Raw genomic sequence first — 27,736 nt, 5'->3', positions numbered from 1 at the left:
ATAACTGAAACAGTCCAGCCCAGGGAACATCCTGGTGAATCTCCTCTGCACCCTCTCTAGTTCAATCACATCTTCCTATCTTATATTTATGAGCCCCAGTTCTGGTCTCCCCAACAAATCGTTACATCTTCTCTACGCCTACTCTAACAAATCCAATCATAATTTTGAAGGTTTCCATCAGTTCACCTCTCAGACATTTGTACAGAAAAGCATCTGTTTGTAATCTTTCCTCAAAAGTGTAACCGTATCAAACTTCCACCTCCTTTTTTTGGACCTTCTCTGCCATCTCTATGGCTTTTGTGTAAATAAATTGGAAAGCAGAATTGCTGGCAGTAATGTGAGTGTGGTCCAGCCATGGCTCTGTACAAGCTGAACATAACTTCTCTGCTACAAAAGTAAAATACAGCAAATGCTGGAAATATTAAATAAAAACTGACAATCCTGGAAGTGCTTAGCAGATTAAGCAGCATCTGTGGAGAGAAAACTTGGGTTATGTATGTGTTCCAATGAAAGATGTTCGATCTGAAATGTTAACTGTGTTTCTCTCTCCACAGACGCTGCCTGATCTGCTGAGTATTTCCAGTGTAGTTTTGTTTCTCTACCATTCAACATTATTCATCCAAAACTCGACCCCAAGGCATTGATAGCGGCAAGATACTGCGGATGCTGGAATCTGAAGCGAAAACAGAGAGTGCTGGAAATTCTCAAAAAGTTAAGTTTGTTTATTAGTGTCACAAGTAAGGCTTACATTAACACTGCAATGAAGTTACTGTGAAAATCCCCTATTCGCCACACTCCGGCACCTGTTCGGGTACACTGAGGGAGAATTTTGCATGGCCAATTCACCTAATATGCACATCGTTGGACTATGGGAGGAAACCAGAGCACTCGGAGGAGACCCACGCAGACATGGGGAGAATGTGCAAACTCCACACAGGCAATGACCCAAGCCGGGAATCGAACCTGGGTCCCTGGCGCTGTGAGGCAGCAGTGCTAACCACTGTGCCACCGTGCCGCCCTCAACAGCACTGACAGCACATGTGGAGAGAGAATAGAGCCAATGTTTCAAGTCTGGATGACCCTTCGTCAATGCTTTGACTCCTTTTCTCGATGCCCTTATTAACCTGCGTCATACCAATGGTACTTTGTGTATTTGCATATATTAATGTCCTTCAGTAAACATTTTTATAGGAATTCCACCATCCACAATTACCTGTTCAACTTGCTTGTTGTCTTCCATTTAATTCCAATGGGGTCGTGCAGTGACAGGAATGTTAATATTAAGATCATCACAAACTTGTCAATAATTGCCTGGAACACTATCAGACGATGCTCAAAACCTGCTGAACCCCCGGCACGGGGGTTTTCTCAGCTGCGGCCTGTGCAGTTTTGAATTAAATACTTACATCGTTTTCAACAGTTAAAATTTAAGCCATGATTTTCCAGCCCCGCTGCATCTGTTGAGTTTAGCAGCACAGGAGGATTCCGCTGGCAGGACGGGCTGGAAAATCCTGGCCTCAATTAAAAGTTACTGTTAGAGGGGTTTAGGATAACCTCAGACTGAAAAAAGACTAATAGATCAGAATAGGTTAACTTAGAGTGAATATAAGATAGTCAAAATACAATGTACCTGGAGTTACAAAGGTACTGTTTGCATAGAAACATGTATAACAACTGTTAGAGAATTTAAACATGTATTTTTGAAAATATATTATATTCTGTATTAAAGCATACATGTTGGCCAATTACACACTGCTCTAAGCCTGATGGGATATAGCTGAGCGAGAAGGACCACATTCCTTGAAAATAATACAGCTACTGAGAACTCTCTCATCCGTGAGGGCTTTAGAAAGTATAAGCTTCCCAGACAGGAGAAGGAATAAAAGAATTCATTTTTTTCCGATAAGGGACTGCAAGGAGACAGTGGGAAAGGAACTTTTGAACTCTATGGATCTTTGTAATTGGGGTTGCTAGGAGACAGTGGGCAAGAACTTTCAGATTCTACGGACCAGTGAATTCTCATGCTACCAGAGAGTAGAATGTTGTTGGCCAAGGTAAACGATTAATGGTAAAATGATTGGCTCACTCCAGTTAGGATGAGCAAAAGAGGTGGGCAAATGATTTTTGAAAGATGTATAATAATACTACTGATAACAATGCAAGTTAGAATGATTTGAGCTGCTCCAAATCATTCTCCCACATGTGTGGACTAGGCCTGGGTGACAATAAAGTACATCTTCAACCAGAATTACTGTCTCCATGAGTTCTTTGTATTTGCTGAGCTGTAATTACAGAATCACAGAATCACAGAATCACTACAGTGCAAAAGGAGGCCATTCGGCCCATCGAATCTGCACTGACCACAATCCCACCCAGGCCCTATTCCCATAAACACACATATTACCCTGCTAATCTCCCTAACATTCAGGTCAATTTAGCATAGCCAATCAACCTAACCCACACATCTTTGGACTGTGGGAGGAAGCCAGAGCACCCAGAGGAAACCCACGCAGACACGGGGAAAATGTGCAAACTCCACACAGTCACCTGAGGCCAGAATTGAATTAATAAAGAGAAGTCTCTCACGTGGAAGCCAGTGTAGTACACAGGTCTCGGAAAAGCTCCTACAGTTATTATATTCACTTCACTATTGTTGAGAAAGGAGACATGTTATTAAAGCTTTTCCTGACAACATCACCACCAATCAGAACTCATTTGCCACCCAATCCAGACTCTCTTCCCATGCAGTCTAAATTGTTCATTCCCCCATTACTGCTGATTATCTCTTGCGGGCTGTCCTGATGAGTGCAAGAGGAAAAGCTTCGACAGTGTGTATCTTTTTTTCAGCAATACTCAAGTTCTGCACTATTTTGGTTGAGGGGCCAATCACAAGGGGGCATAGTTTTATTTGATTTGACTTAATTTATTGCTGTCACATGTATTGGCAGACAGTGTATAATAATATTGATAACAATGCAATTTAGAATGATTTGAGCTGCTCCAAATCATTCTCCCACATGTGTGGACATGTATTGTTTCTTGCGCACCATACAGACTAAGCATACCATTCATAGAGAAGGAAAGGAAAGAGTGCAGAATGTAGTGTTACAGTCATAGCTAGGGTGTAAAGATCCACTTTATGCAAGGTAAGTCCATTCAAAAGTCTGACAGCAGCAGGGAAGAAGCTGTTCTTGAGTCGGTTGGTACGTGACCTCAGGCTTTTATATCTTTTTCCCAATGGAAGAAGGTGGAAGAGAGAATGTCCGGGGTGCGTGGGGTCCATAATTATACTGGCCGTTTTTCCGAGGCAGCGGGAAGTGTAGACAGAGTCAATGGATGGGAGGCTGGTTTGCGTGATGGACTGGGCTTCGTTCATGACTCTTTGTAGTTTATTGCGGTCTTGGTCAGAGCAGAAGCCATACCAAGCTGTGATACAACCAGAAATAATGCTTTCCATGGGGCATCTGTAGAAGTTGGTGAGAGTTGGTGGGCTTTCTTAACTATAGCGTCCGCATTGAGGGACCAGGGCGGCTTGTTGGTGACCTGGACACCTAAAAACTTGAAGCTCTTGAACATTTTTACTTCACCCCCATTAATGTAGACAGGGGCATGTTCTCCTTTACGCTTCCTGAAGTCGATGACAATCTCCTTCGTTTTGTTGACATTGAGGGAGAGATTATTGTTCCCGCACCAGTTCACCAGATTCTCTATCTCATTCCTGTACTCTGTCTCATAGAACATAGAAAAGCTGTTAAAGGCTGAGCTGTGGTCAATAAATAGGAGTCTGACATAGGTGTCTTTGCTATCTAGGTGTTCCAAGGTTCAGTGCAGGGCCAGGGAGATGGCATCTGCTGTGGACCTGTTGCAGCAATAGACGAACTGTAGTGGATCCAGGCAGTCCGGAAGGCTGGAATTGATTTGTGCCATGACTAATCTTTTGAAGCACTTCATAATGATGGATGTCAGAGCCAGCAGATGATAGTCATTAAGGCACGCTGCTTGGCTTTTCTTTGGAACCGGGGTGATGGTCATCTTCTTGAAGCAGATAGGGACCTCAGATTGGTGTAAAGACAGGTTGAAGATTTCTCTGAATACCCCTGCCAGCTGGTTCACACAGGATCTGAGTGCTCGTCTGAGTACCCCATCCGGGCCAGTCGCTTTCCATGGGTTGACTTTTGAGAAGGTGCTCTGATGTCAGCAATGGTGAGCTCGGATACAGGTTCATCCATGGCTTCCAGGATGGATGGCATGCTCTCACTGACCTCTTGCTCAAAACGGGCATAGAATGCATTGAGTTCATCAGGGAGGGGTGCGTTGGAGCCGGCGATTTTACATGCCTTCATCTTGTAGCCTGTTATGTCTTGCAGACCTTGCCATAGTCGGCGGGTGTCGGTGTGGTTAGCCTGGGACTCTAGCTTGGACCGGTATTGTATTTTGGCATCTTTGATGGATCTCCTTAGATCATATCTGGCTTTCTTGTATAGATGTGGCGATGCCGGCATTGGACTGGGGTAAGCACCTTAAGAAGTCTCACAACACCAGGTTAAAGTCCAACAGGTTTATTTGGTAGCAAATACCATAAGCTTTCAGAGCACAGCTCCTTCGTCAGGTGGAGTGGATATCTGTTCTCCAACAGTGCACAGAGACACAGAAATCAAGTTACAGAATACTAATTCGAATGCAAATCTCTACAGCCAGCCAGGTCTTAAAGGTACAGATAACGTGGTTGGAGGGAGCATTCAACACAGGTTAAAGAGATGTGTATTGTCTCCAGACAGAACAGCTACAAGCCCAGGAGGCAAGCTGTGGGGGTTACTGATAATGTGACATAAATCCAACATCCCGGTTTAGGCCGTCCTCATGTGTGCGGAACTTGGCTATCAGTTTCTGCTCAGCGACTCTGCGCTGTCGTGTGTCGTGAAGGCCGCCTTGGAGAACGCTTACCTGAAGATCCAAGGCTGATTGCCTGTGACTGCTGAAGTGCTCCCCCACAGGAAGAGAACAGTTTTGCCTGGTGATTGTCGAGCGGTGTTCATTCATCCGTTGTTGTAGCGTCTGCATGGTTTCCCCAATGTACCATGCCTCGGGACATCCTTTCTTGCAGCGTATCAGGTAGACAACGTTGGCCGAGTTGCAAGAGTAGGTACCGTGTACCTGGTAGATGGTGTTCTCACATGAGATGATGGCATCCGTGTCGATGATCCGGCACATCTTGCAGAGGTTGCTGTGGCAGGGTTGTGTGGTGTCGTGGTCACTGTTCTCCTGAAGGTTGGGTAGTTTGCTGCGGACAATGGTCTGTTTGAGGTTGCGTGGTTGTTTCTTGTATAGGTCAGGATCGCCTGACTTGAACGCCTCAGACCTGGACTTCAGCAAGCAGTGGATATCCCTGTTCATCCATAGTTTCCAGTTGGGGGGAACACGGATTTGCTTCTTTGGCACACAGTCTTCTATACACTTACTAATGAAGTCAGTTACCGTAGTGGCGTACTCGTTCAGGCTGGCCGCAGAGTTTTTAAATACTGACCAGTCCACTGACTCTAAGCAGTCTCATAGGAGGACTTTTACAATATAGGACAGGAGACTCAGAGGGGATTTTAGAAAAAATAAATACATTCAGAGGACTCTGGGAAGGTGGATGAGGCAGCAAACCTTATAACCTTTATGAGCACTTGAAACATCATAACGTTCAAGGATATGGAATATATGCAGGAAAATGGGATTAGCATGACTTTAGTTGGAGTTATTGTTGGTGTAGACTCGATGGGGCCGAAAGGCCTTTTCCATGCTGTGTGACTCTATGGCCGGACATTTACCACCCCACTCGCCCTGGGAGCAGGCAAGGGGTGGAGCATGGAAAGTTCCGTTGACCTCCAGCGGGATTTTATGGTTTTGGGATGAGCGGGACCATAAAATCCCGCCCTATGACTCTAAATGATGATTTGTGTGTTTACTTTGTTGGGGGATAGTGGGGTGGATTTTTGTATCACTGGCTACACACTCGATGTTCGTGGTTTGATGGCTATTTCACTCTGTGAAATCTTGGTTTTCCAACTGAGAGACCTCAGTTTAACATTTAATTTGAGAGACAGCGCCTCTGACAGTGTAGCATACCTCAGTACTGACACGGGGCAGCGTCAGCCTAGTAAATATCTCCAACTTTCTATGTCTTTTAGCTTTGACAAAGGGTCATCTGGACTCGAAACGTCAGCTCTTTTCTCTCCTTACAGATGCTGCCAGACCTGCTGAGATTTTCCAGCATTTTCTCTTATGGTTTCAGAGTCAGCGTAGATTAGATGATCAACGCTTTGGTTTAAATCCGCAACCTTTTGATATAGAGGCTTGGGTGCTGCCTACTCAGCAGCAGCTGACAAAGAGATTAAGAGACAACTGTGAAGCAGAATCATATTGGACAAGAAACGGCAGCACGGTGGCACAGTGGTTAACACTGCTGCCTCACAGCGCCAGGGACCTGGGTTCGATTCCCGACTTGGGTCATTGTCCGTGTGGAGTCTGCACGTTCTCCCCGCGTCTGCGTGGGTTTCCTCCGGGTGATCCGGTTTCCTCCCACAGTTTGAAAGATGTGCTGGTTAGGTACATTGGCCATGCTAGATTCTCCCTCAGTGTACCCAAACAGGCGCCGGAGTGTGACGACTAGGGAATTTTCATGGTAACTTCATTGCAGTGTTAATGTAAGCCTACTTGTGACACTAATAAATAAACTCTGTTTCTCCCTCCACAGATGGTGCCAAAACCTGCTGATTTATTTTTTCCCAGAGTTTTGTGTTTTTATTTGAAATTAAAAGTAAAAATACTCCCACAGGTATTGGGGGGGGTGCTTTAGAAGTGGAGTTTATATACTGTGTCCATTACTTATAATGGGTATAACTGTGTGATAGGCAGCGGTATTAGAGTGTTCGAGTACATTACGAGAATGTTGTGCGTGACAAAGGATGCACCATTTAAATATTTAAACTCAGCATCAGTGCCAAATGCAAACTGTAACCCCAAATCTCGCAGAGAGGTTTAGGAGGCTAGAGTATTTATGAAATAACTGAACATTAATGAGGAGTTATTTACGAATCCTTATTCCTGCACAGTGCACGTTAATGAGGTGTAAACCACCGAGCAAGCACGGCTGGTTCTGCCCAGAATGACAGAGTATATTTTAGCCGCTGAAACAAAGAAACGATGCTGTAACCAGCAACTTTGACATCAGCCCAAATGGATTATGATTACCACAGCATGGCTTTCTGGTCAGAAGAGGGAACTGCCCCTTTTAACCTAGGATGTTTTAAGTGCAGGGGGACCTGTAGTGTATTGCAATCAATTTAACTGTGCTAGAATTCCACTGCAATTTGGGGCGGCACGGTGGCACAGTGGTTAACACTGCTGCCTCACAGCACCAGGGACCTGAGTTCGATTCCCGGCTTGGGTCACTGTCTGTGTGGAGTCTTGATGTGGAGTTGCCGGCATTGGACTGGGGTAGGCACAGTAAGTAGTCTCACAACACCAGGATAAAGTCCAACAGCATAAGCTTTCGGAGCGCTGCCCCTTCATCATCACTCACCTGATGAAGGAGCAACGCTCCGAAAGCTCGTGCTACCAAATAAACCTGTTGGACTTTAACCTGGTGTTGTGAGACTACTTACTGTATGGAATCTGCACGTCCTCTGCATGGATTTCCTCCCACAGTCCAAAAGACGTGCTGGTTAGGTGCATTGACTAGGCTAAATTCTCCCTCAGTGTACCCGAACAGGCACCAGAGTGTGGCGACTAGGGGATTTTCACAGTAACTTCATTGCGGTGTTAATGTAAGCCTACTTGTGACACGAATGAATAAATTAACAGCGATTACAAAAGAACTGGTGGTTGCAATAAATATCCTGCAAAGTGTGAGCCACAAACATGACAAACAACATTTGATAATTGTGTGAGTAAAATTCTACTGACTTCAGGAGATCGTATGTCCCTGGTCCGGGGCCTTCAGGAATTTTAAACTCAATACGTTTCGATGTCCGGTTACCAAAATGGACCCCTTTATATTGTCGAGTGGGGTATGGTTCATTCTGAAACAAAAATATTCCAACATTTTGACTTTGTTTCCTTACGCCAAGTTAATTCTCATCAAAGCTAATGATAGATTAAGCATTTTGAAAAGTCTTTCACCAATTGCCAATGTGGCGAAAGCCGATTATCTGATTGTTAATACGTTTCTGTTGGTGGGAGCTTGCTGTGCGCAAATTGGCTGTTCTGCTTCCTGCCTTACAGTTGTAACATTCTTCAAGAATACCTCACTGATTGTAAAGTGCTTTGGCAGGTTGTGTATGGCTCTGTGTCAATGCGATGTTATCATTTACCAGATTATCTGTTTTGTTGGTGTGTGTGAGGGATATATATTGGCCAGGACACTGGAGGAACTCCCTCGCTCTTCTTCAAAGTAGGGCGGCACAGTGGCACAGTGGTTAGCACTGCTGCCTCACAGCGCCAGGGATCCGGGTTCCATTCTGGCCTTGGGTCACTGTCTGTGCAGAGTTTGCACATTCTCCCCGTGTCCGTGTGGGTTTCCTCCGGGTGCTCCGGTTTCCTCCCACGCTCCAAAGATGTTCAGGTTAGGCGGATTGGCCATGCTAAATTGCCCCTTAGTGTCAGGAGGACTAGCTAGGGTAAATGCATGTGGTTATGGGGTTAGGGCCTGGGTGGGATTGTGGTTGGTGCAGACTTGATGTGGTTGGTGCAGGCTTTTGCATTGTAGGTATTCTATGATTCTACAGTGCAGAAGGAGGCCATTCGGCCGTATGATCGCGCATATCGACACAGACATCAAGATTCCACAAAGATGCAAGAAAGCAGACAAGATACCGAAAGGACTACAGATCTCGAACCCACTCAGGTCAACCTATAACACAGACTACACTGAGAGACTTTGCCGTCACACCTCTCTCATACTCCTCAACCACCTCATACACCAAGCACTCTCCTGATGAAGGAGAGGTGCTCTGAAAGCTCATGCTACCAAATAAACCTGTTGGACTTTAACCTGGTGTTGTGAGACTACTTACTATGATTCCACAGTGCAGAAGGAGGCCATCCAGCCCATTGAGTCTGCACTGACCACAATCCCACCCAGGCCCTATTCACGTAACCCCACAATAAGAACATAAGAAATAGGAGCAGGAGTAGGCCATCTAGCCCCTCCAGCCTGCTCCGCCATTCAATAAGATCATGGCTGATCTGATAGTGGGTTCAGTTCCACTTACTCGCCCGCTCCCCATAACCCTTAATTCCCTTAATGGTTAAAAATCTATCTGTGACTTAAACACATTTAACGAGGTAGCCTCTACTGCTTCAGTGGGCAGAGAATTCCAAAGACTCACCACCCTCTGGGAGAAGAAGTTCCTCCTCAACTCTGTTCTAAATTGACTCCCCCATATTTTGAGGCTCTGCCCCCTAGTTCTTGTTTCCATTGTAAGTGGAAATAACCTCGCTGCCTCTACCCTGTCTAGCCCCTTCATTATCTTATATGTCTCTATAAGATCTCCCCTCAACCTTCTAAACTCCAATGAGTACAGGCCCAATCTACTCTGAGTACAGGCCCATATTTACCCTGATAATCCCCTGACACTAAGGCGCAATTTAGTATGGCCAATCCACCTAACCCGCACATCTTTGGACTGTGGAAGGAAACCGGAGCAGCCGAAGGAAACCCACGCAGGGAAAACAAGCAAACTCCACACAGACAGTGACCCAAGGCCGGGAATTGAACCCTGTCTCTATGATTCCATGAAGTAGCATCAATAGATCTGTTCCATCCAGCTGACGGCGGGGAGAGAGGGTCCTGGTTTAAAATCTCATGAGAAAGATGTCACTCCTGACAATGTAGCTGGGGGTATCGGCATAGATTTTGTGTTCAGGCCCTAGAGTGGAACGCCCACAAACCTTGGAGGGCCTTGGAAGGGTGAAGTGACCAACTGTCCCTCATTTTGCGGGATTGTCCCGTATCTGAGTCCACTGTCCCATGTCGCGGGCTGCACACTGCGAGTACTCTATTTGTCCTGTAATTTGGACCTTTGAATTTCACACATGCGCAGTACCCGCTCTTTCCCCATGAGATTTGGTCACCCTGTTGAAGGGAGAAGCATCGAATGGTACCTGAGCCCTCAGGGTTGTGCTGCAAGGAGGGATTACATAATAAAGGGCTGTATTCCCTAGAATTCTGAAGGTTTCGCAGCAACTTGAACGAAGACAGTAAGGGGAACGGAGAGGGTAGATGGAGGACAGGTTCAGCAGGTGAATATCTGCAGTTTTGAGCAAGCATAAATGAGCTACATCGCAAGGCCGGTTTCGCTGTTGGTTCGATGCTAAGCATACATTGGATTGATCTGTAAATGCTGCCCAGAGGCAGAGTCACCTTTAACAGTAACGTGAGACGTAGGGCCAGATACTCCGACCTCGCCGGCAGCTGGGATTCTCCAGTCCCACTGCAGTGAACGGAGACCTGCCTGTGCGTGAACGGCTGGAGAATTCCAGCCATTATGTTTTCAGTTTTGCAAGCACTGGTATGCAAGTTAGGTGGATTGGCCATGCTAAATTTCCCCTTGGACGTGGAGTTGCCAGCGTTGGACTGGGGTGGGCACAGTAAGTAGTCTCACAACACCAGGTTAAAGTCCAACAGGTTTATTTGGTAGCACGAGCTTTCAGAGTGCTGATGGCACTCACCTGATGAAGGAGCGGCGCTCCAAAAACTCAAGCTACCAAATAAACCTGTTGGACTTTAACCTGGTGTTGTGAGACTACTTACTGTGTTTTCCCCTTGGAGGCAGGGGGGTTAGTAAGGTAAATACGTGGAGTTACGGGGATAGGCCTTGGATGGGATTGTTGGCAGTGCAAGCTCGATAGGGTCGAAAGGCCTCCTCCGTGATTCTTTCTAGGTTGTCTTTGAAATTTGGCATTCTTCTGTCTGCCCTGATGAGTACAAGATGAAAAGCTTTGACAGCAATACTGAAGTTCCGTATTACCCCAAGCAACTAAACGTAAGTATGTTTCAAAATAATGCTACCTCTGATTGCAAGACAATCAATCCTCTCTGCTCAAAGCTAAACTCCATTAATCCAACAAATCAGATTGGAAATAATTACTGAAACCTGAATGAACTACCTGGTATCATTTGAATATAAAATAGAAAATAGTTTTAATTAAAAGATGAACTTGCATTCACACAGAATGTTTCATGAGCTCAGGACATCTCCAAGCGCTTTACAGCCAGTTAAATATTGTTTTTTTGCAATGTAGTCACTGTTATAATGTAGGAAGTGCAGCAACAAATTTGTGCACAGCAAGATCCCACAAACAGCAAAGATACAAAAGTCTGAAGTCACGTACCAACCGACTCAAACACAGCTTCTGCCCTGCTACCATCAGAATGTTGAATAGACTTACCTCGCACTAAGTTGATCTTTCTCTACACCCTAGCTGTGACTGTAACACTACATTCTGCACCCTCTCCTTTCCTTCTCTATGAACGGTATGCTTTGTCTGTATAGCGCGCAAGAAACAATACTTTTCACTGTATGTTAATACATGTGACAATAATAAATCAAATCAAATCAAATGTCAGAATGACACTATAATCTATGATAGTGATATCCATTGAGGATAAATATTGATGTGGAGATGCCAGTGTTGGACTGGGGTAAGCACAGGAAGAAGTCTCACAACACCAGGTTAAAGTCCAACAGGTTTATTTGGTAGCACAAGCCACAAGCTTTCAGAGCACTGCTCCTTCATCAGGTGAGTTGGGAGTCGTGTTCACAAACAGGGCATATAAAGACACAAACTCAATTTACAAGATAATGGTTGGAATGCGAGTCTTTACATGTAATCAAGTCTTAAAGGTACAGACAATGTGAGTGGAGAGAGGGTTAAGCACAGGTTAAAGAGATGTGTATTGTCTCCAGCCAGGACAGTTAGTGAGATTTTGCAATCCCAGGCAAGTCGTGGGGGTTACAGATAGTTGGACTTGGAGAGTTGGACCTGTTGGACTTTAACCTGGTGTTGTGAGACTTCTTACGATAAATATTGGCCAGGGCACCGGAGATAACTCTCCGGCTTTACCTCAAAATCGTACCCTGGGATCTTTTACATTCACCCGAGCAAGAAACAGTTTGGTGTCTCATCCAAAAGACTGCACCTCCAACAGTGCAGCACTCTCTCCGTACTGACCCTCTGACAGTGCGGCACTCCCTCAGTACTGACCCTCTGACAGTGCGGCACTCCCTCAGTACTGACCCTCTGACAGTGCGGCACTCCCTCAGTACTGACCCTCTGACAGTGCGGCACTCCCTCAGTACTGACCCTCTGACAGTGCGGCACTCCCTCAGTACTGACCCTCTGACAGTGTGGCACTCTCTCAGTACTGACCCTCTGACAGTGCGGCACTCCCTCAGTACTGACCCTCTGACAGTGCGGCACTCCCTCAGTACTGACCCTCTGACAGTGCGGCACTCCCTCAGTACTCTGCTGGAGGGTCAGCTTTGATTTTTGGGTTTGAGCCCTGGGGTGAGACTTGCACCCAATACATTTGAATTCAGAGGCAAGTGTGCTGCAAACCAAGCATTGGCCGGCACTCAAAGAACCACAACAGTTGCTGCCATCACCATTCCTCAATGGGTTAACCAATCTAATACTGAAACGCCGATAAATGTACCTATTCCTGGAGTTTCAACATGTGACCAACCATCCCATTGAGTTAAACAACTTTCCTTCACTCCATCTATTTATAACAAATTCATTATTTACAGGAAATTTTTATTCTGTAACGATCATAACTTTTTTTTTAAATGGCTTTTCCCGCAGCACAATGTTTCACCAGGTCCTGTAAGGGTATGACAAGCAAGGTGGCCAAATGGCTTGGCCAATGGGGAGGGAGGAAGGGAGGGAGGAAGGGAAAGAGAAAGGAAGAGAGAAAGAGAGAAAAAGAGAAAGAGAGAAAAAGAGAAAGAGAGAAAAAGAGAAAGAAAGAGAGAAAGAAGAGAGAAGGAAAGAGAGAAAGAAAGAGAAAGAAAGAGAGAAAGAAAGAAAGAGATGGATAGATAGATAGACAGACAAATAGATAGATGATGCGGAGAAATTCAGGCAAGGCATTGCAACTTTGGGGCTTAGGAAGATATTTGGTTGTGTTGTGAGGCTTTGGAAGGCTACAGGAATAGGGTGGGATGGGAATATGCAGGGATTTGGGAACAAGACTGAGAGTATTAAGATGTTCCCAGATTGAGTGCCAATTTAAGTCCAGTGAGCACAAGGTTGATGGGCAAATGGGATGGACAGCGTGAATTAGGATATGGGATGCAGAGCTCAAGTTTATGGAGGTGGCAGAATGCTACTGGGTTACGAGTGTTAAAATATGAGGACAGATTGCATATGGGCCAGACTTGTATTGCCTAAATTATAAAAGATTAAAGGGTGATCTAATGAGGATGTTTAGGACAACTAACTGATCTGATGGCATAGACACAGAGAGAGGGAGGCATATGGTGCAGCAGGTAATGGCCCTGCCTCTGGGCCAGAAGCTCTGGGTTCAAGTCCCAACTCAGGACTTGATGTCTATAGAAGGTGCGTTCATAATATTGATCACTCAGCCTGTAACTCACCCCAATACACCTGATGGCAGGCGGTACGAGTGGGAGAGTTCCAGGTCAGCCATACTGCAGAAGGCAAAGCTGCACTACTTTGCCAAGCATCATCATGGACCAATCCAATGGAAGTCCCTGGTCATCAACACCCTCTTAAAGACATACGATGTGTAGGAGAAGAGAGAGAGAAATTATCCCTCTGGTGAGGGATCCCGGAGTTAGGGACAGAACCTTAAAATTAGAACCAGGTCACTCAAGTTTGATGTTAGGAAGAAGTTCTTCACATAAAGGGGAGTGAAAATCTGGTAATTTCTTCCCCAAAATACTGTTGGTTCTGGAAAAAAAATCAAAGTTGAGCTTTTGGCCAAATGAGGGTGTTACTGAGGTAAATGAGACTGTGCAAGAGATCAGCTGGGATTTAATTGAATAACGGATCAGGTGAAGAGTCTTAATGGCCTATAATCCTGTTCTTATAACCCTCAATGGAATTCTCAGTTTTATATAAAGAAACCTTAAATAGACAAGCAAGAGAGTGGTGCCGACATCCTAACAGTTGAAGAAGTCTGAAATAGAGTCACACGGACTCAAAACGTTAACTCTATTTTATCTCTCCATAGCGGCACGGTGGTTAGCACTGCTGCCTCACAGCGCCAGGGACCCGGGTTCGATTCTTGGCTTGGGATGCTGTCTGTGCGGAGTCTATACGTTCTCCCGGTGTCTGCGTGGGTTTCCTCCGGGTGCTCCGGTTTCCTCCCACAGTCCAAAAGACGTGCTGGTTAGGGTGCATTGGCCATGCTAAATTCTCCCTCAGTGTACCCGAAAAGGCGCCGGACTGTGGCGACTAGGGGATTTTCACAGTAACTTCATTGCAGTGTTAATGTAGGCTTACTTGTGACTAATAAATACATTTTAGATGCTTCCAGACCTGCTGAGTTTTCTGTTTTTGACTCGAGTAGTTGGTGTTGCAATATTGTGCATTATCCTGGACATCTGACAGGAAGAATATTTGGAACCGTAACAGGGGCACGGAAAAAATTTATGAAAATGATTCTGTAATTGGGGGGTTGTAATTATAATCAAAGGCTGAGAAAGATTATTTTATTCGTTCTGATAGCTACAGATCAACCATCGTCTCCTCGAATGGTTGCAGATTAAGCTCGGGAGACTCAAAGGTCTCCTCCTCTTTCGATCTTCCTAAACATATTTTGTGGAACTGCTTGCTATTGAGGGCACAGAAACCTCTGCTGGCACGGTGGCACAGAGGTTAGCACTGCTGCCTCACAGCGCCAGGGGCCCGGGTTCAATTCTGGTCTCAGGTGACTGTGTGGAGTTTGCACGTTCTCCCCGCGTCTGTGTGGGTTTCCTCCGGGAGCTCCGGTTTCCTCCCACATTCCAAAGGTGCGCAGGTTGGGTGGATCGGTCGTGATAAATTGCCCCTCAGTGTCAGGGAGATTAGCAGGGTAAATACGTGGGGTAGTGGGGATAGGGCCTGGCTGGGATTGTGGTCAGTGCAGGCTCAATGGGCCAAAGGGCCTCCTTCTGCACTGTAGGATTCTATGATGAAACTACAAAATCAGGATGACTTTTGCACCTCCAAATAGATAGCTCATTGAAAACACACAGCGAGAGTCTTAACAAATCTCCAGTGGATTCCAGAAGTCAAAGAATGTTTTTTTTTGGATTCTTGACTCAAGGATCATTTATTAATGCCCACCATTCTTTCAAGAATCATTACTGGATCTAATTTCAAAGGGAGGCATATTTGTAAGCTTGCTCCTTAGATAACACAATATTAATAAGAAATATATCTTCAGGACCTACTGTCTGCAGCTGAGAGTATTGATTACTGCACTGGAAACTGAAAGGCATTGAATTATAAATAATGCAGATTGGCCTCTGCTTCAGAGACCTTTTTGACACTCAGGTAAGAATTCCCCATTTATCACTGAGTTAAACGCCTGTTAGGAAAACAAACATCGTATGAAATAATTAATGTTGGTCTAATAATCTTAAATCACCAAATTCATCCTTGCCTCAAAGTGCCATGCCAAGGTCACCCTGGACCATAATTACTCATTTAGCTGATAAAATATGATTTAATTGGAGCAAATTCTTCTAGGTCCTGCCTCCTAACTCTGGCGCAAGCTGCAATATTAATTTGTGGAAGAATTACTGATCTTAGCTCAGTCTGACAACCAAATGGATGGGGAAGGTTCTTTGGAACTTATTTTAAAATGATTTCACACATAAGTAAGTGCAAAGTGGAATACCGAGTTAAAGTACCCTCGTGCTTTGATTCCCCTGTTAATGGGTTGTTTCCCCCTCATTATTTCCCCGCAGGTGACTCGGTGGCTAGAGTGAAAATATTTCAGGGCCTTCACCGTTCCGGGGGGAAAGGACGTCGACAATGAAGCTGACTTCTAGTTTAACCTCTGAAGTCACCTCTCTGAAGGCAGCCTGCTAACTTGAATCTAATTATGCACTTGTACGATGAGCAAAATTGAAAATGCAAGAGAAACTAACTCCAGTGTTGGGTTCTGAAAGGAGAGGTTGGTGGTAAATATACGGGCAATGGGTTCACAAATCTACCCGGCCATTGTAGTCCAGGATAGGAAATGACCACATCTATAACTCCCAGTCACTCTTGTGCCATTTTCTGTGTGAATTATTAAGAATAGTAAGATGGCTTAAACTTAAGGTCAGGCCAAGGTTGTATTCCATAAACATTTAATGTTGCTTCACATTCTTCTTTTGCGGAATGAATAATGTAATATTTCAGTTGAAATTTGATAGTCGCCAAGTTCTCACTGTGCTTCGATAAATCAATACCCATTTTACACAAATGGTACCAAGGAGTGAGGGGGACTTCAGTTACATGGAGAGACTGGAAGAAAGGGCCTTGTTCTTCTTCGAGCAGAGAAGGGGGGTTCAGGGGAGATTCAACCGAGGTGCTCAAAATCACAGGCTTTGAAAGGGTAAAGGGTGGCACGGTGGCACAGTGGCATAATATCTCATTATTCTCCAGCACTGCTGCTTCACAGCACCAGGGCCCCGGGTTCCATTCCCGGCTTGGGTCACTGTCTATGTGGAGTCTGCACGTTCTCCCCGTGTCTCCGTGGGTTTCCTCCGGGTGCTCCGGTTTCCTCCCACATTCTGAAAGACGTGCTGGTTCGGTGCATTGACCCGAACAGGCGCCGGACTGTGGCGACTTGGGGAATTTCACAGTAACTTCATTGCAGTGTTAATGTAAACCTTACTTGTGACTAATAAATAAACTTTACTTTTTTTACTTTAGTAAAAACTGTTTTTACTGACAGAAAGGTCAGTAGACAAAAAGTGAAGTTTTGTTTTCCGCAATGAGTTGTTGCTATTTGGAATAATTAACTGGGAGAGAGCTGGAACAGTTTCTCCCTATTTACTCTGTCCAGCTCCCCTCATGACTTTGAGCATCTCCTCTTAGCCACCGCCATCTCTCCAAGAAGAACAGTCCCAACCTCTCCAATTTATCCTCATAACAGAAGTTTCTCACCCCTGGAACCATTCTTGTAAATCTCTTCTGCATTCTCTCCAAAGTGTTCACACCCTTCCTATAGAGTGGTGCCCAGAATTGTACACAATATTCCAGCTGAGGTCTAACTAGTGTCTTGTATAAGTTCAGCATAAACTCCTTGCTCTTGTACTCTATGCCCCTATTAATAAAGCTCAGAATACTATCTGCTTTATTAACTGCTCTCTCCACCTGTCCTGCCAATTCAATGATCTACGCACAAATACACCCATTCTCTCTGCTCCTGCACCCCCTTAAGAATTGTACCATATATTTTATATTGTCTGTCAATGTTTTTCCTACCAAAATGCATCACCTCACACTTCTCTGCATTGCATTCTCTGCCACCTGTCCGCCCACTCCACCTATTGTCTATATCCTTTTGAAGTTCTACAATGTCGTCCTCACTGTTTACAATACTTCCAAGTTTTGTATTATCTGCAAACTTTGACATTATCCCCGGCACATCAAGATCTATTCTAGATCATTAATATATATCATGAAAAGCAAGGATTCTAACATCACTTCCTGGGGAACTCCAGTATGAACCTTCCTCTAGCCTGAAAAATATCCATTGACTCTCTGTTTCCTATTATTAAGTCAATTTTGCATCCACATTGCTAGTGTCCCTTTGATTCCATGAGCTATAACTTTTCTCACGAGTCTGTTGTGTGGCACTGTAACTTTTGAAAATCCAAATGCATCACATTATTCTCATTGATTCTTTCTGTTACCTCCTCAAAAAACTCCAGCAATTTAGTTAAACGGGATTTCCCCTTTAGAAATCCATGCTGGCTCTTCCTAATCAACCAGCATTTTCCCATGTGACAATTAATTCCATACCGAACAATTGTTTCTGGAGGGTTTCCCAACACTGATGTTAAACGGACTGCTCTGTAATTGCTGGGGCTTATCCTTACAACCTTTACTGAACAAGGGTGTAATGTTTGCAATTCTTCAGCCCTGTGCACCTCCCCTGAGTCTAGATATGTCTGGAAGATTGTGGCCAGCGCCCCTGTAATTATCATTCTCACTTCCTTCAATACCCTTGGATGCATCTTACCTGGTCCCAGTTCCCTGTCAACTTTAAGTACCGACAGTCTATTCAACACCTCCTCCTTATCAATTTTGAACCGTTCCAGTGACAGATTTTCCCCCTCTGTCACCATGTCCTGGGCATCATCTATCCCCTTGGTAAAGACAGGTGCAAACATGGATTTAATACCTCAGCCATGCCCCAGATGTAAATTCCCTTTTAGCTCCTCAATTGGCCCGATTCTTCATTTTACCATCCTTGTGGGCGCACGGTGGCGCAGTGGGTTAGCACTGCTGCCTCACAGCGCCAGGGACCCGGGTTCCATTCCCGGCTTGGGTCACTGACTGTGTGGAGTCTGCATGTTCTCCCCGTGTCTGCATGGGTTTCCTCCGGGTGCCCCAGTTTCCTCCCACGTGCTGGTTACATTGACCCGAACAGGTGCCGGAGTGTGGCAACTGGGGGAATTTCACAGTAACTTCATTGCAGTGTTAATGTAAACCTTTCTTATGACTAATAAATAAACTTTACTTTTAAAGTTTACTTGAAACTTTACTTTTACTATTTATGTGCCTATAAAAGACTTTGGGATTCCCCTTTCTGTTGGCTGCCAGTCTTTTCTCATGATCCCTCCTTGCTTCTCCAATGTGCTATTTAACCTGCCCTCTCAACCTTCTGTATTCCTTTTGATTCTCAACTGTATTTTCTACCTGATATCTGTCATAAGCACACATATTCTTTCTTATCTTGATTCCTATCTCCTTATTTCAGCCAGGGAGCTCTGGATTTGTTTGCCCTGCCTTTCCTTTTTGAGGGAATATACTTTGACTGTGCTCAAACCATTTCTTGTTTTCAGGTAGTCTACTGTTCAACTGCAGTTTCTCCCATCACACTTTCCTTTCAGTCTAACTGGCCCATCTCTGTTCTTGCCCCATCTAAGTTGCCTCTCTCCCCAGTTAATTACCCTTACTCTGGATTGCCCATTGTCCTGTCCTACCATCACCCTAAACCTTATGATACAATGATCACTATTTCCTGAATGTTACGCTACTGACACTTAGGGCAGAACTTTGGAACAAGTTACAAAGTGTCATCTTGGGTGGGAAACCCGGTGTGATTTCCACCGGTTTGGGCAGCGCAATCCTGATTGCGACCTTCCTACACTCCGTCACTTTTTGGCAGGGGCATGTTTTGCAAGATCTTTGAAATGAGTGGGGTCAAAAGTCAGCAGCATGTCCGGCTCCTCAGAGATCCGGGCGCCCTTTATTTCAGGGTGGCTATGTCAGGTTGGCAGAGCCAGGGTACCAGGAGCCAGGGCACTACCCAGCCATATCCCTGCCACCCAGGAGGGGCTACACTGGCCTCCGAACCCCCTGGAGTGATCATCACGTCTGGTCTCCGTTTTTGGAGACCTGTAGTGGTTCCTGGAATATTTGATGCTTCTGGAAGACACAGCGTTAAGCCAGTTTTGAATATTTAAATAGATGTTAATGTATGGTAATCTGGTTCACGTACTGGCTGGGAGTGAACCTGATGATGTCACCGGCTGGTGGTGGGAAAGATCTCAAACTGCGAACTCCCCATCATCAATCCCATGATGATCACCTTGTGAGAGTTTCCGGCCATAGCGGGATTTGCGACTGTGTCAGGCAGGTCCAGAAAACTGCCCCTGAATCTTCTTGGGCCACCTCATTATCAAGAACCAAGTCCGCCAGTGTCCTGAAGCTTCAAACTCCAAGATGGTCCTCATTAAGCTAGTCCGCTTAACTGGGATCAGACATATAAATACTGTGTCTGCAAGAGCAGGTCAGAGGCTGCAAATCCTGCGGAGAGGAACTCACCTCCTGACTCCCCAAAGCCTGTCCACCATCTACAAGGCACAAGTCAGGAGTGTGATGGAATACTCCCCACTTGCCTGGATGAGTGCAGCTCCAACAACACTCCAGAAACCCGATACAAAGCAAGATAATTTATAAAATCATAGAAGGAGGCCCATCACAATCCCCCACCCAGGCCCTATTCCCGTAACCCCACATATTTACCCTGGCTAGTTCCCCTGACACAGAGGGTCAATTTAGCATGGCCAACCCACCTAACCCGCACATCTTTGGATTGTGGGAGGAAACCGGAGCAACCGGAGGAAACCCACGCAGACACGGGGAGGATGTGCAGACTCCACACAGACAGTGACCAAGGCTGGAATCAAACCCGGGTCCCTGGCGCTGTGAGGCAGCAGCGCTAACTATGGTGCCCAAATGGGATTGATTGGCATCCCATTCACCTACTTACATGTTCACTCCCTCCACCACCAAAGCACCTTCATAGTAACGTGTAGCATCTACAAGATGCACTGCAGCAACTCATCCAGGTTCCATTGACAGCACCTTCCAAACCCACGACCTCTACTATCCAGGACAAGGGCAGGAGACACATGGCAGGCTCACCACCACCTGCAAGTTCCCGTCCAAGCCACACTCCATCCTGACTTGGAACAATATCACTGTTCCAACACTGTAGCTGGGTCAAGATCCTGGAACACCCCCCCCCGACAGCCACCACCCCCCCGCCTCACTAACTGCACTCAGGGTGTACCTGCACCTCATGGAGTGTAATGGTTCAAGAAGACGGTTCGCCACCACCTTCTTGAGGGCCGTTGGCAATAAATGCTGTCCCAGACACTGGTACAAATATTGAGAAATATTTATAATAAGAAAACTCGGGCAGATTTGTATTCCTTCCTTCTGCCTCAGCCCTCACTCTGCCACAGAAAACCCTCCCGTTACCTCCAGGAACCTTCCCAGTCATGTACAAACAATGGCATAAGTGGGGGTCGCTAAATTTGGCCACTTTTGGATTGTGTATTGTCTTTTTAAGCAGATCACAGTCTGAAAGAGATCTCTGAGGTTCAAGAAAATAAACTCCTTAGTTCAGGACATCTGCATTCTGGGAAATCTGTTAAGGGTTTACAACATCTAAATGCGAGCGGCACGGTTGGCACAGTGGTTAGCACTGCTGCCTCAGAGCGCCAGGGACCCAGGTTCGATCCCCGGCTTGGGTCACTGTCTGTGTGGAGTTTGCACGTTCTCCCCGTGTCTGCGTGGGTTTTCTCCGGGTGGTCCGGTTTCCTCCCACAGTCCAAAGATGTGTGGGTTAGGTGGGTTGGCCATGCTAAATTGACCCTCTGTGTCAGGGGAACTAGCTAGGGTAAATATATGGGGTTACGCGGATAGGGTCTGGGTGGGACTGTTGTTGGTGCAGACTCGATGGGCTGAATGCACTGTAGGGATTCTATGTCGCACCCAACTAAATGCAACGGGACTGCTCACTCAACATGAGACTGTTCGCAGTAACTGTGGCTTTTGTTTACGGGTATGTGTTTTATTTACGTTAGCTCAAGTGCCAGAAAGAAGGAGAGAGGAAAAAAAAAGCCTATTTCTTTGACACATATACGTTTGAACGGTTCACTTTGAAGCACAACAGTGAAGGTTAGCAAACTCCCAAAACATATGTTTTCCTGAAGGCTACAAATGATGCCCATTAATAACAGACCTTATAAGCCACCCCACTGCAAAGCAGGTCCCTTCCCAAGGGTGGGGGGAGTCCCTTCATAAATCATGTAACTTCATATTGTAGCTAACGCTTCCCTCAAGGTCGTTTCACACACACACGCGCACACACACACACACACACACACGCACGCACGCACGCACACACGCACGCACGCACGCACGCACACATGAACAGTTGAGGACTCTGGGTCTGTACTCGTTGGAATTTAAAAGGATGAGGGGGGGAACTTATTGAAACTTACAGGATACTGCAAGGCCTGGATAGACTGGACGTGGAGAGGATGTTTCCACTAGTAAGAAAAACTAGAACCAGAGGGCACAACCTCAGGCTAAAGGGACGATTCTTTAAAACAGAGATGAAGAGGAATTTCTTCAGCCAGAAAGTGGTGAATCTGTGGAACTCTTTGCCGCAGAAGGCTGTGGAGGCCAGGTCATTGAGTGTCTTTAAGACAGAGATGGATAGGTTCTTGATTAATAAGGGGATCAGGGGTTATGGGGAAAAGGCAGGAGAATGGGGATGAGAAAAATATCAGCCATGATTGAATGGCGGAGCAGACTCGATGGGCCGAGTGGCCTAATTCTGCTCCTATGTCTTATGGTCTTATGACTGTACCTTTTACACAGAAGTACATTTTTAAAACATCCTCCAATCTTGCTATTCTTTACAATTCACAGCAACAATTTGCCATTATGTAAGCGGGGATTCCCCTCCCCATCCCCCCTCCCCCCCGCCCCACCCTGCCGCATGCTTTCCAGCAATGGAGGTGGCTTGCCATTGGCCGCCAGTGGGATCTTCCAGTCCCGCCAACATTTATGGTGTTTTGTAAGGCTTATTTCCACCCCGCCGCCAGGGAACCCACCGCGGGGGTGTTTGCCGCAAGATCCCACTGGCAGGAAGGACAGGAAAATCCCACCCGTCGTCCCCTTAAAGTAGCAAAACCTCCCAAGGTGCATCACAGGAGCGATATATAAAGAGATAGTTGGACAGGTGGCCAAAAAGGTGGTCTAGAGCTAGGTTTTAAGTAGTGTCTTAAAAGCAGGAGGTTATAACTCAGATAACTAGACAGTGAGGGATAGATTAGGGCCTAGTCTTTGCATATTTCTTCTTCGGCTCCCTGCCAAAAGGCCTGTAACCCACCAGGCTGCCACGATCTTCACCAGGGTTAGGGTAAGGAGACAGGTTCCAAATCCACCCCAGCTGGATCGAGGATTAAACCCCTGGGAGTCTGAGTTGTTGCGGTGATAATTGGTGTTTAGAAGAATGAGAGGGGACCTCATTGAAACGTATAAAATTCTGACAAGGCTGGACAGACTGGATGAGGGATGATCTTCCCCCTGGGCTGGGGGGAAGGGTTCTAGAACAAGGGGTCACAGACTCAGGATACAAGATAGGCCATTTAGGAATGAGATGAGGAGAAACTTCCTCACTCAGAACGCAGTGAACCTGTGGAATCCTCCACCACAGAAGGCTGTGGAGGCCAAGTCACTGGATATGTTTAAGAAGGAAATAGACTTCTAGATGTTAAAGGGGTCACAGGGCATGGGGGGAGCACAGGAGTCTGGCGTTCGTACAATTGGAAGTCTTAGTGTGCCATGATGTGGAGATGCCGGCATTGGACTGGGGTGGGCACAGTAAGAAGTCTCACAACACCAGGTTAAAATCCAACAGGTTTATTTGGAATCACGAGCTTTCGGAGTGCTGCTCCTTCCTCAGGTGAGTGCAGGATTTGTTTCACAAACAGAGCCTATATAGACACAAACTCAGTTACAAGATAATATTTGGAATGCGAGTCTTAACAGGTAATCAAGTCTTTTGTATTTTTAATCCAATTCAATCAAATCAAGTCCAATTCAGAGTCTCAACAAGTTGAGACATTTCCGATCCAGGCTGACAAGACAGGGTCTCCACTCCTGTCTTGGGCCTGATCTACATGAGCCAAGCTGATTGGAGTAGGTGCAGACTCACCTCCTCCAAGACTTGACCTTATTTGAATCTTAGCCAAAAGGCCGAGATGCCGCTTTTAAAAATTGCTTCAAATGAAGCTTAAATGTAACCTAATGACTTCAACCAAGCGCAGCATCCTATCCATACTACACTTGATCTTAGCCAAAAGGCCAAGAAGTCTTTACAAGTTATTTTTTAAAACTTTTCCAATTCAATCAAATCAAGTCCAATTCAGACTCTCAACAAGTTGAGACATTTCCAATCCAAGCTGACAAGGCAGGGTCTGCAACCCCTGTCTTGGGCCTGATCTTCATGAGCCAAGCTGATTGGAGGAGGCGCAAGCCTTCCTCCTCCAAGGCTTGATCTAATTTGCATCTTAGCCAAAAGGCCGAGCTGCCACTTTTAAAAATTGCTTCAAATGAAGCTAAAATGTAACCTAATGACCTCAACCAAATGCAGCATCCGCATAACCACACTTGATCTTAGCCAAAAGGCCGAGAAGTCTTTACAGGTTACACTATCTGTAACCCCCATGACTTGCCTGGGTTTGCAAAATCTCACTAACTGTCCCAGTTTGAGACATTTCACACCTCTTTAACCTGTGATTATCCCTCTTTCCACTCGCATTGTCTGCACCTGTAAAGACTTGATTATCTGTTAAGACTCGCATTGCCCTGTTTGTGAACCAAATCCTGCACTCACCTGATGAAGGAGCAGCGCTCTGAAAACTCGTGCTACCAAATAAACCTGTTGGACTTTAACCTGGTGTTGTGAGACTTCTTTGTGTGCCTTAACTGCCTGGTTACATTAAAATAACGAGCTAGCAATTAGAATACTGCAATTCTATGGACCGACATTGCATGAGCCTCAACAAAGACACATAAATTCAATTAATCACAGGAAAGAGATTGGAGAGGCTGGCATTACTCTCCTTTTTTGGGGTTTTTTTTGGTTTTTGGGTTTTTTTGGATGTTTTTTTGCCTTTTTTGACTGAGGGAGTTAAGGGAAGTTCCGAAGAGAAGTCACATTGGACTTGAAATGTTAACTCTGTTCCTCTCTCCGCAGACGCTGCCAGACCTGCTGAGTATATCCGGCACTTTCCGTTTCTATTTCAGATTTCCACAATCTGCAGTATTTTGCTTTTATAGTTCAGGTGAAGAGGAGATTTGATCGAGGTCTTCAACATCATGAACATACATCAACATATATTCAATGTTAGCATTCATTTCTGGAGGGCTAGAGCGGGGATGTACTGCTGAGGCTGCATAAGGCTCTGGTTAGACCCCATTTGGAGTATTGTCAGCAGTTTTGGGGCCCATATCCAAGGAAGGATGTGCTGGCCTTGGAAAGGGTCCAGAGGAGGTTCACAAGAATGATTCCAGGAATGAAGGGTTTGTCATATGAGGAGCGGTTGAAGAGTCTGGGTCTTGAAACTTACAGCATACTGCGAGGCCAAGATAGAGTGGGCGTGGAGAGGATGTTCCCACTAGTGGGAGAGACTAGAACTTGAGGGCACAACCTCAGAGTGAAGGGACGATCCTTTAAAACTGAGATGAGGAAGAATTTCTTCAGCCAGGTGGTGGTGAATCTGTGGAACTCATTGCCACAGAAGGCTGTGGAGGCCGGGTCATTGCGTGTCTTTGAGACAGAGATAGATAGGTTCTTGATTAATAAGGGGATCAAGGGTTACGGGGAGAAGGCAGGAGAATGGGGATGAGAAAAATATCAGCCATGATTGAATGGCAGAGCAGACTCGATGGGCCGAGTGGCCTAATTCTGCTCCTATATCTTATGGTCTTATGAAGTGTTTTAATAACATAAATAAAGAGAAACTATTTCTTTATGGTCTCCTAGTCTCTTACAGGTTTACACTCTGTGAACCGGCACTTAAATACAGACAGGGCAATCATGCGGGTGCAGTGCGAGATTTCTATCGCAATGCCTAAATTTACAATAGGTACACACTTGGCAGCTCATACTTGGAGTGTGAATAAGTAAAATGGGTGTTACATCAGCAGTAATTAGTGCTGGAAAGGTGATAAAAGGCAGCCCATTCTTAACGAGCTGCTACCTGACCCATCTACCTCCCGACAAAAAAATTAAAACCCATCCAGTATCCCACAATGTAACCTGATATTTATTCCATTTAACTCAACCATTCCCTGTGGTAGCGAGTTCCACATCCTCACCACCCTCTGGATAAAGAAGTTTCTTTGCATATTACATCAAAGTAAGAAGTCCCACAACACCAGGGTAAAGTCCAACAGGTTTATTTGGAATCATGAGCTTTCGGAGCGCTGCTCCTTCATCAGGTGATACCAAATAAACCTGTTGGACTTTAACCTGATGTTGTGAGACTTCTTACCGTGCCCACCCCAATCCAACGCCGGCATCTCCACATCATATTTCATCAAACCCCTTCATAATTTTAAGTATGAGTGGCACAGTGGCACAGCAGTTAGCTCTGCTGCCTCACAGCGCAAGGGACCCAGGTTCAATTCCGGTCTTGGGTCACCGTCTGTGCGGAGTCTGTGCGCTCTCCCCATCTCTGCGTGGGTTTCCCCCGAGAGCTCTGGTTTCCTCCCACAGTCCAAAGATTGCATAGGTTTGGTGAATTGGCCATGCTAAATTGCTCCTTAGTGTCTAAAGATTTGCAGGTTAGGTGGATTAGCCATGGTAAATATGCAGGGTTACGGGGATAGGGTGGAGCTGAGGGCCTGGGTGGGATGCTCTTTCGGAGGATCAGTGCAGGCTCGGTGGGCCGGATGGCCCTCTTTCTGCACTGTAGGGATCTACCTATATCTGGTCAACTCAGCCTGGGAAGAGGGTTCCCAGCCTAGCTGTCAATCTTTCCTGGACAGCACAGTAGCGCAGTGGTTAGCACTGCTTCTTCACAGCTCCAGTGTCCCGGGTTCGATTCCCAGCTCGGGTCACTGTCTGTGTGGAGTTTGCACATTCTCCTCGTGTCTGCGTGGGTTTCCTCCGGGTGCTCCGGTTTCCTCCCACAGTCCAAAGATGTGCGGGTTAGGTTGATTGGCCAGGTTAAAAATTGCCCCTTAGAGTCCTGAGATGCGTAGGTTAGAGGAATTAGCGGGTAAAATATGTGGGGGTAGGGCCTGGGTGGGATTGTGGTCGGTGCAGACTCGATGGGCCGAATGGCCTCTTTGTGCACTGTAGGGTTTCTATGATTCTGATCTCCCTCTTATGAACCTTTATTTACACTCTCTCCAGTGCCTCAATGTCCTTTCAGTAACATTGCAAAGTGACCTAAGAGTAGTCTAACTTGTCGGGGGTAAATGGCAGCAGTACATAAACAGACTGAAGAGACTAATGCCCTTTCCTATCTCAGTTATTTAATAAATATTCCACCAGAATCAGAGATTATCTCTGCATGCCAGGTGTAGTGAATTATTGAAACAACAGGCTCCCATGTTTTGCAAGAAAATTAATGGTATTAATTTATTATATTATTATCTTCATTCATTCATTCTAAATTAATTAATGGTAAACTTGGGAGTTAGAAAAACTAACATCACATCACCCAGAGCTTTGTGCCAATGTAGAACTTGCCAACACAAGGGGTAGTTGAGGCAAATAGCAAAGAAGAATTTAAGGGGAATTTTATTAATTATTCATTCGTGGGACATGGGCGTCGCTGGCTGGGCCAGCATTTATTGCCCATCCCTAACTACCCTTGGAGGGCAGTTGAGAGTCAACCACATTGCTGTGGCTCCGGAGTCACATATAGGCCAGACCGGGTAAGGACGGCAGATTTCCTTCCCTAAAGGAAAAGTAAAGTAAAGGTAAAGTTATTTATTAGTCACAAGTAAGGCTTACATTAACACTGCAAAGAAGTTACTGTGAAATTTCCCCAGTCACCACAGTCCAGCACCTGTTCGGGTCAATGCACCTAACCAGTACGTCTTTCAGACTGTGGGAGGAAACCGGAGCACCCGGAGGAAACCCACACAGACACGGGGAGAACGTGCAAACTCCACACAGACAGTGACCCAA

At 45.7% G+C, this 27,736-nt stretch overlaps 1 protein-coding gene across 1 annotated transcript in view; it reads right to left on the bottom strand.

The window, feature by feature from the left end:
- stpg2 (sperm-tail PG-rich repeat containing 2) overlaps nt 1-27,736 on the bottom strand; it is a 364,377-nt gene that overhangs the window by 317,406 nt on the left and 19,235 nt on the right. Inside the window, exons 3-5 of the mRNA XM_078225153.1 lie at nt 18,239-18,365; nt 10,150-10,295; nt 7,951-8,066 (exon numbers count right to left, since the gene is read on the bottom strand). Of these exons, the coding sequence (XP_078081279.1) occupies nt 7,951-8,066; nt 10,150-10,295; nt 18,239-18,365 (389 nt within the window). The remainder of the gene's footprint in view (nt 1-7,950; nt 8,067-10,149; nt 10,296-18,238; nt 18,366-27,736) is intronic.

Source organism: Mustelus asterias, chromosome 1 (assembly GCF_964213995.1).
Source record: "Mustelus asterias chromosome 1, sMusAst1.hap1.1, whole genome shotgun sequence".
NCBI classification, from domain to species: Eukaryota; Metazoa; Chordata; class Chondrichthyes; order Carcharhiniformes; family Triakidae; genus Mustelus; species Mustelus asterias.
The sequence above is the reverse complement of the archived record's forward strand: the minus strand, read 5'-3'. Positions and strand labels throughout refer to the sequence as shown.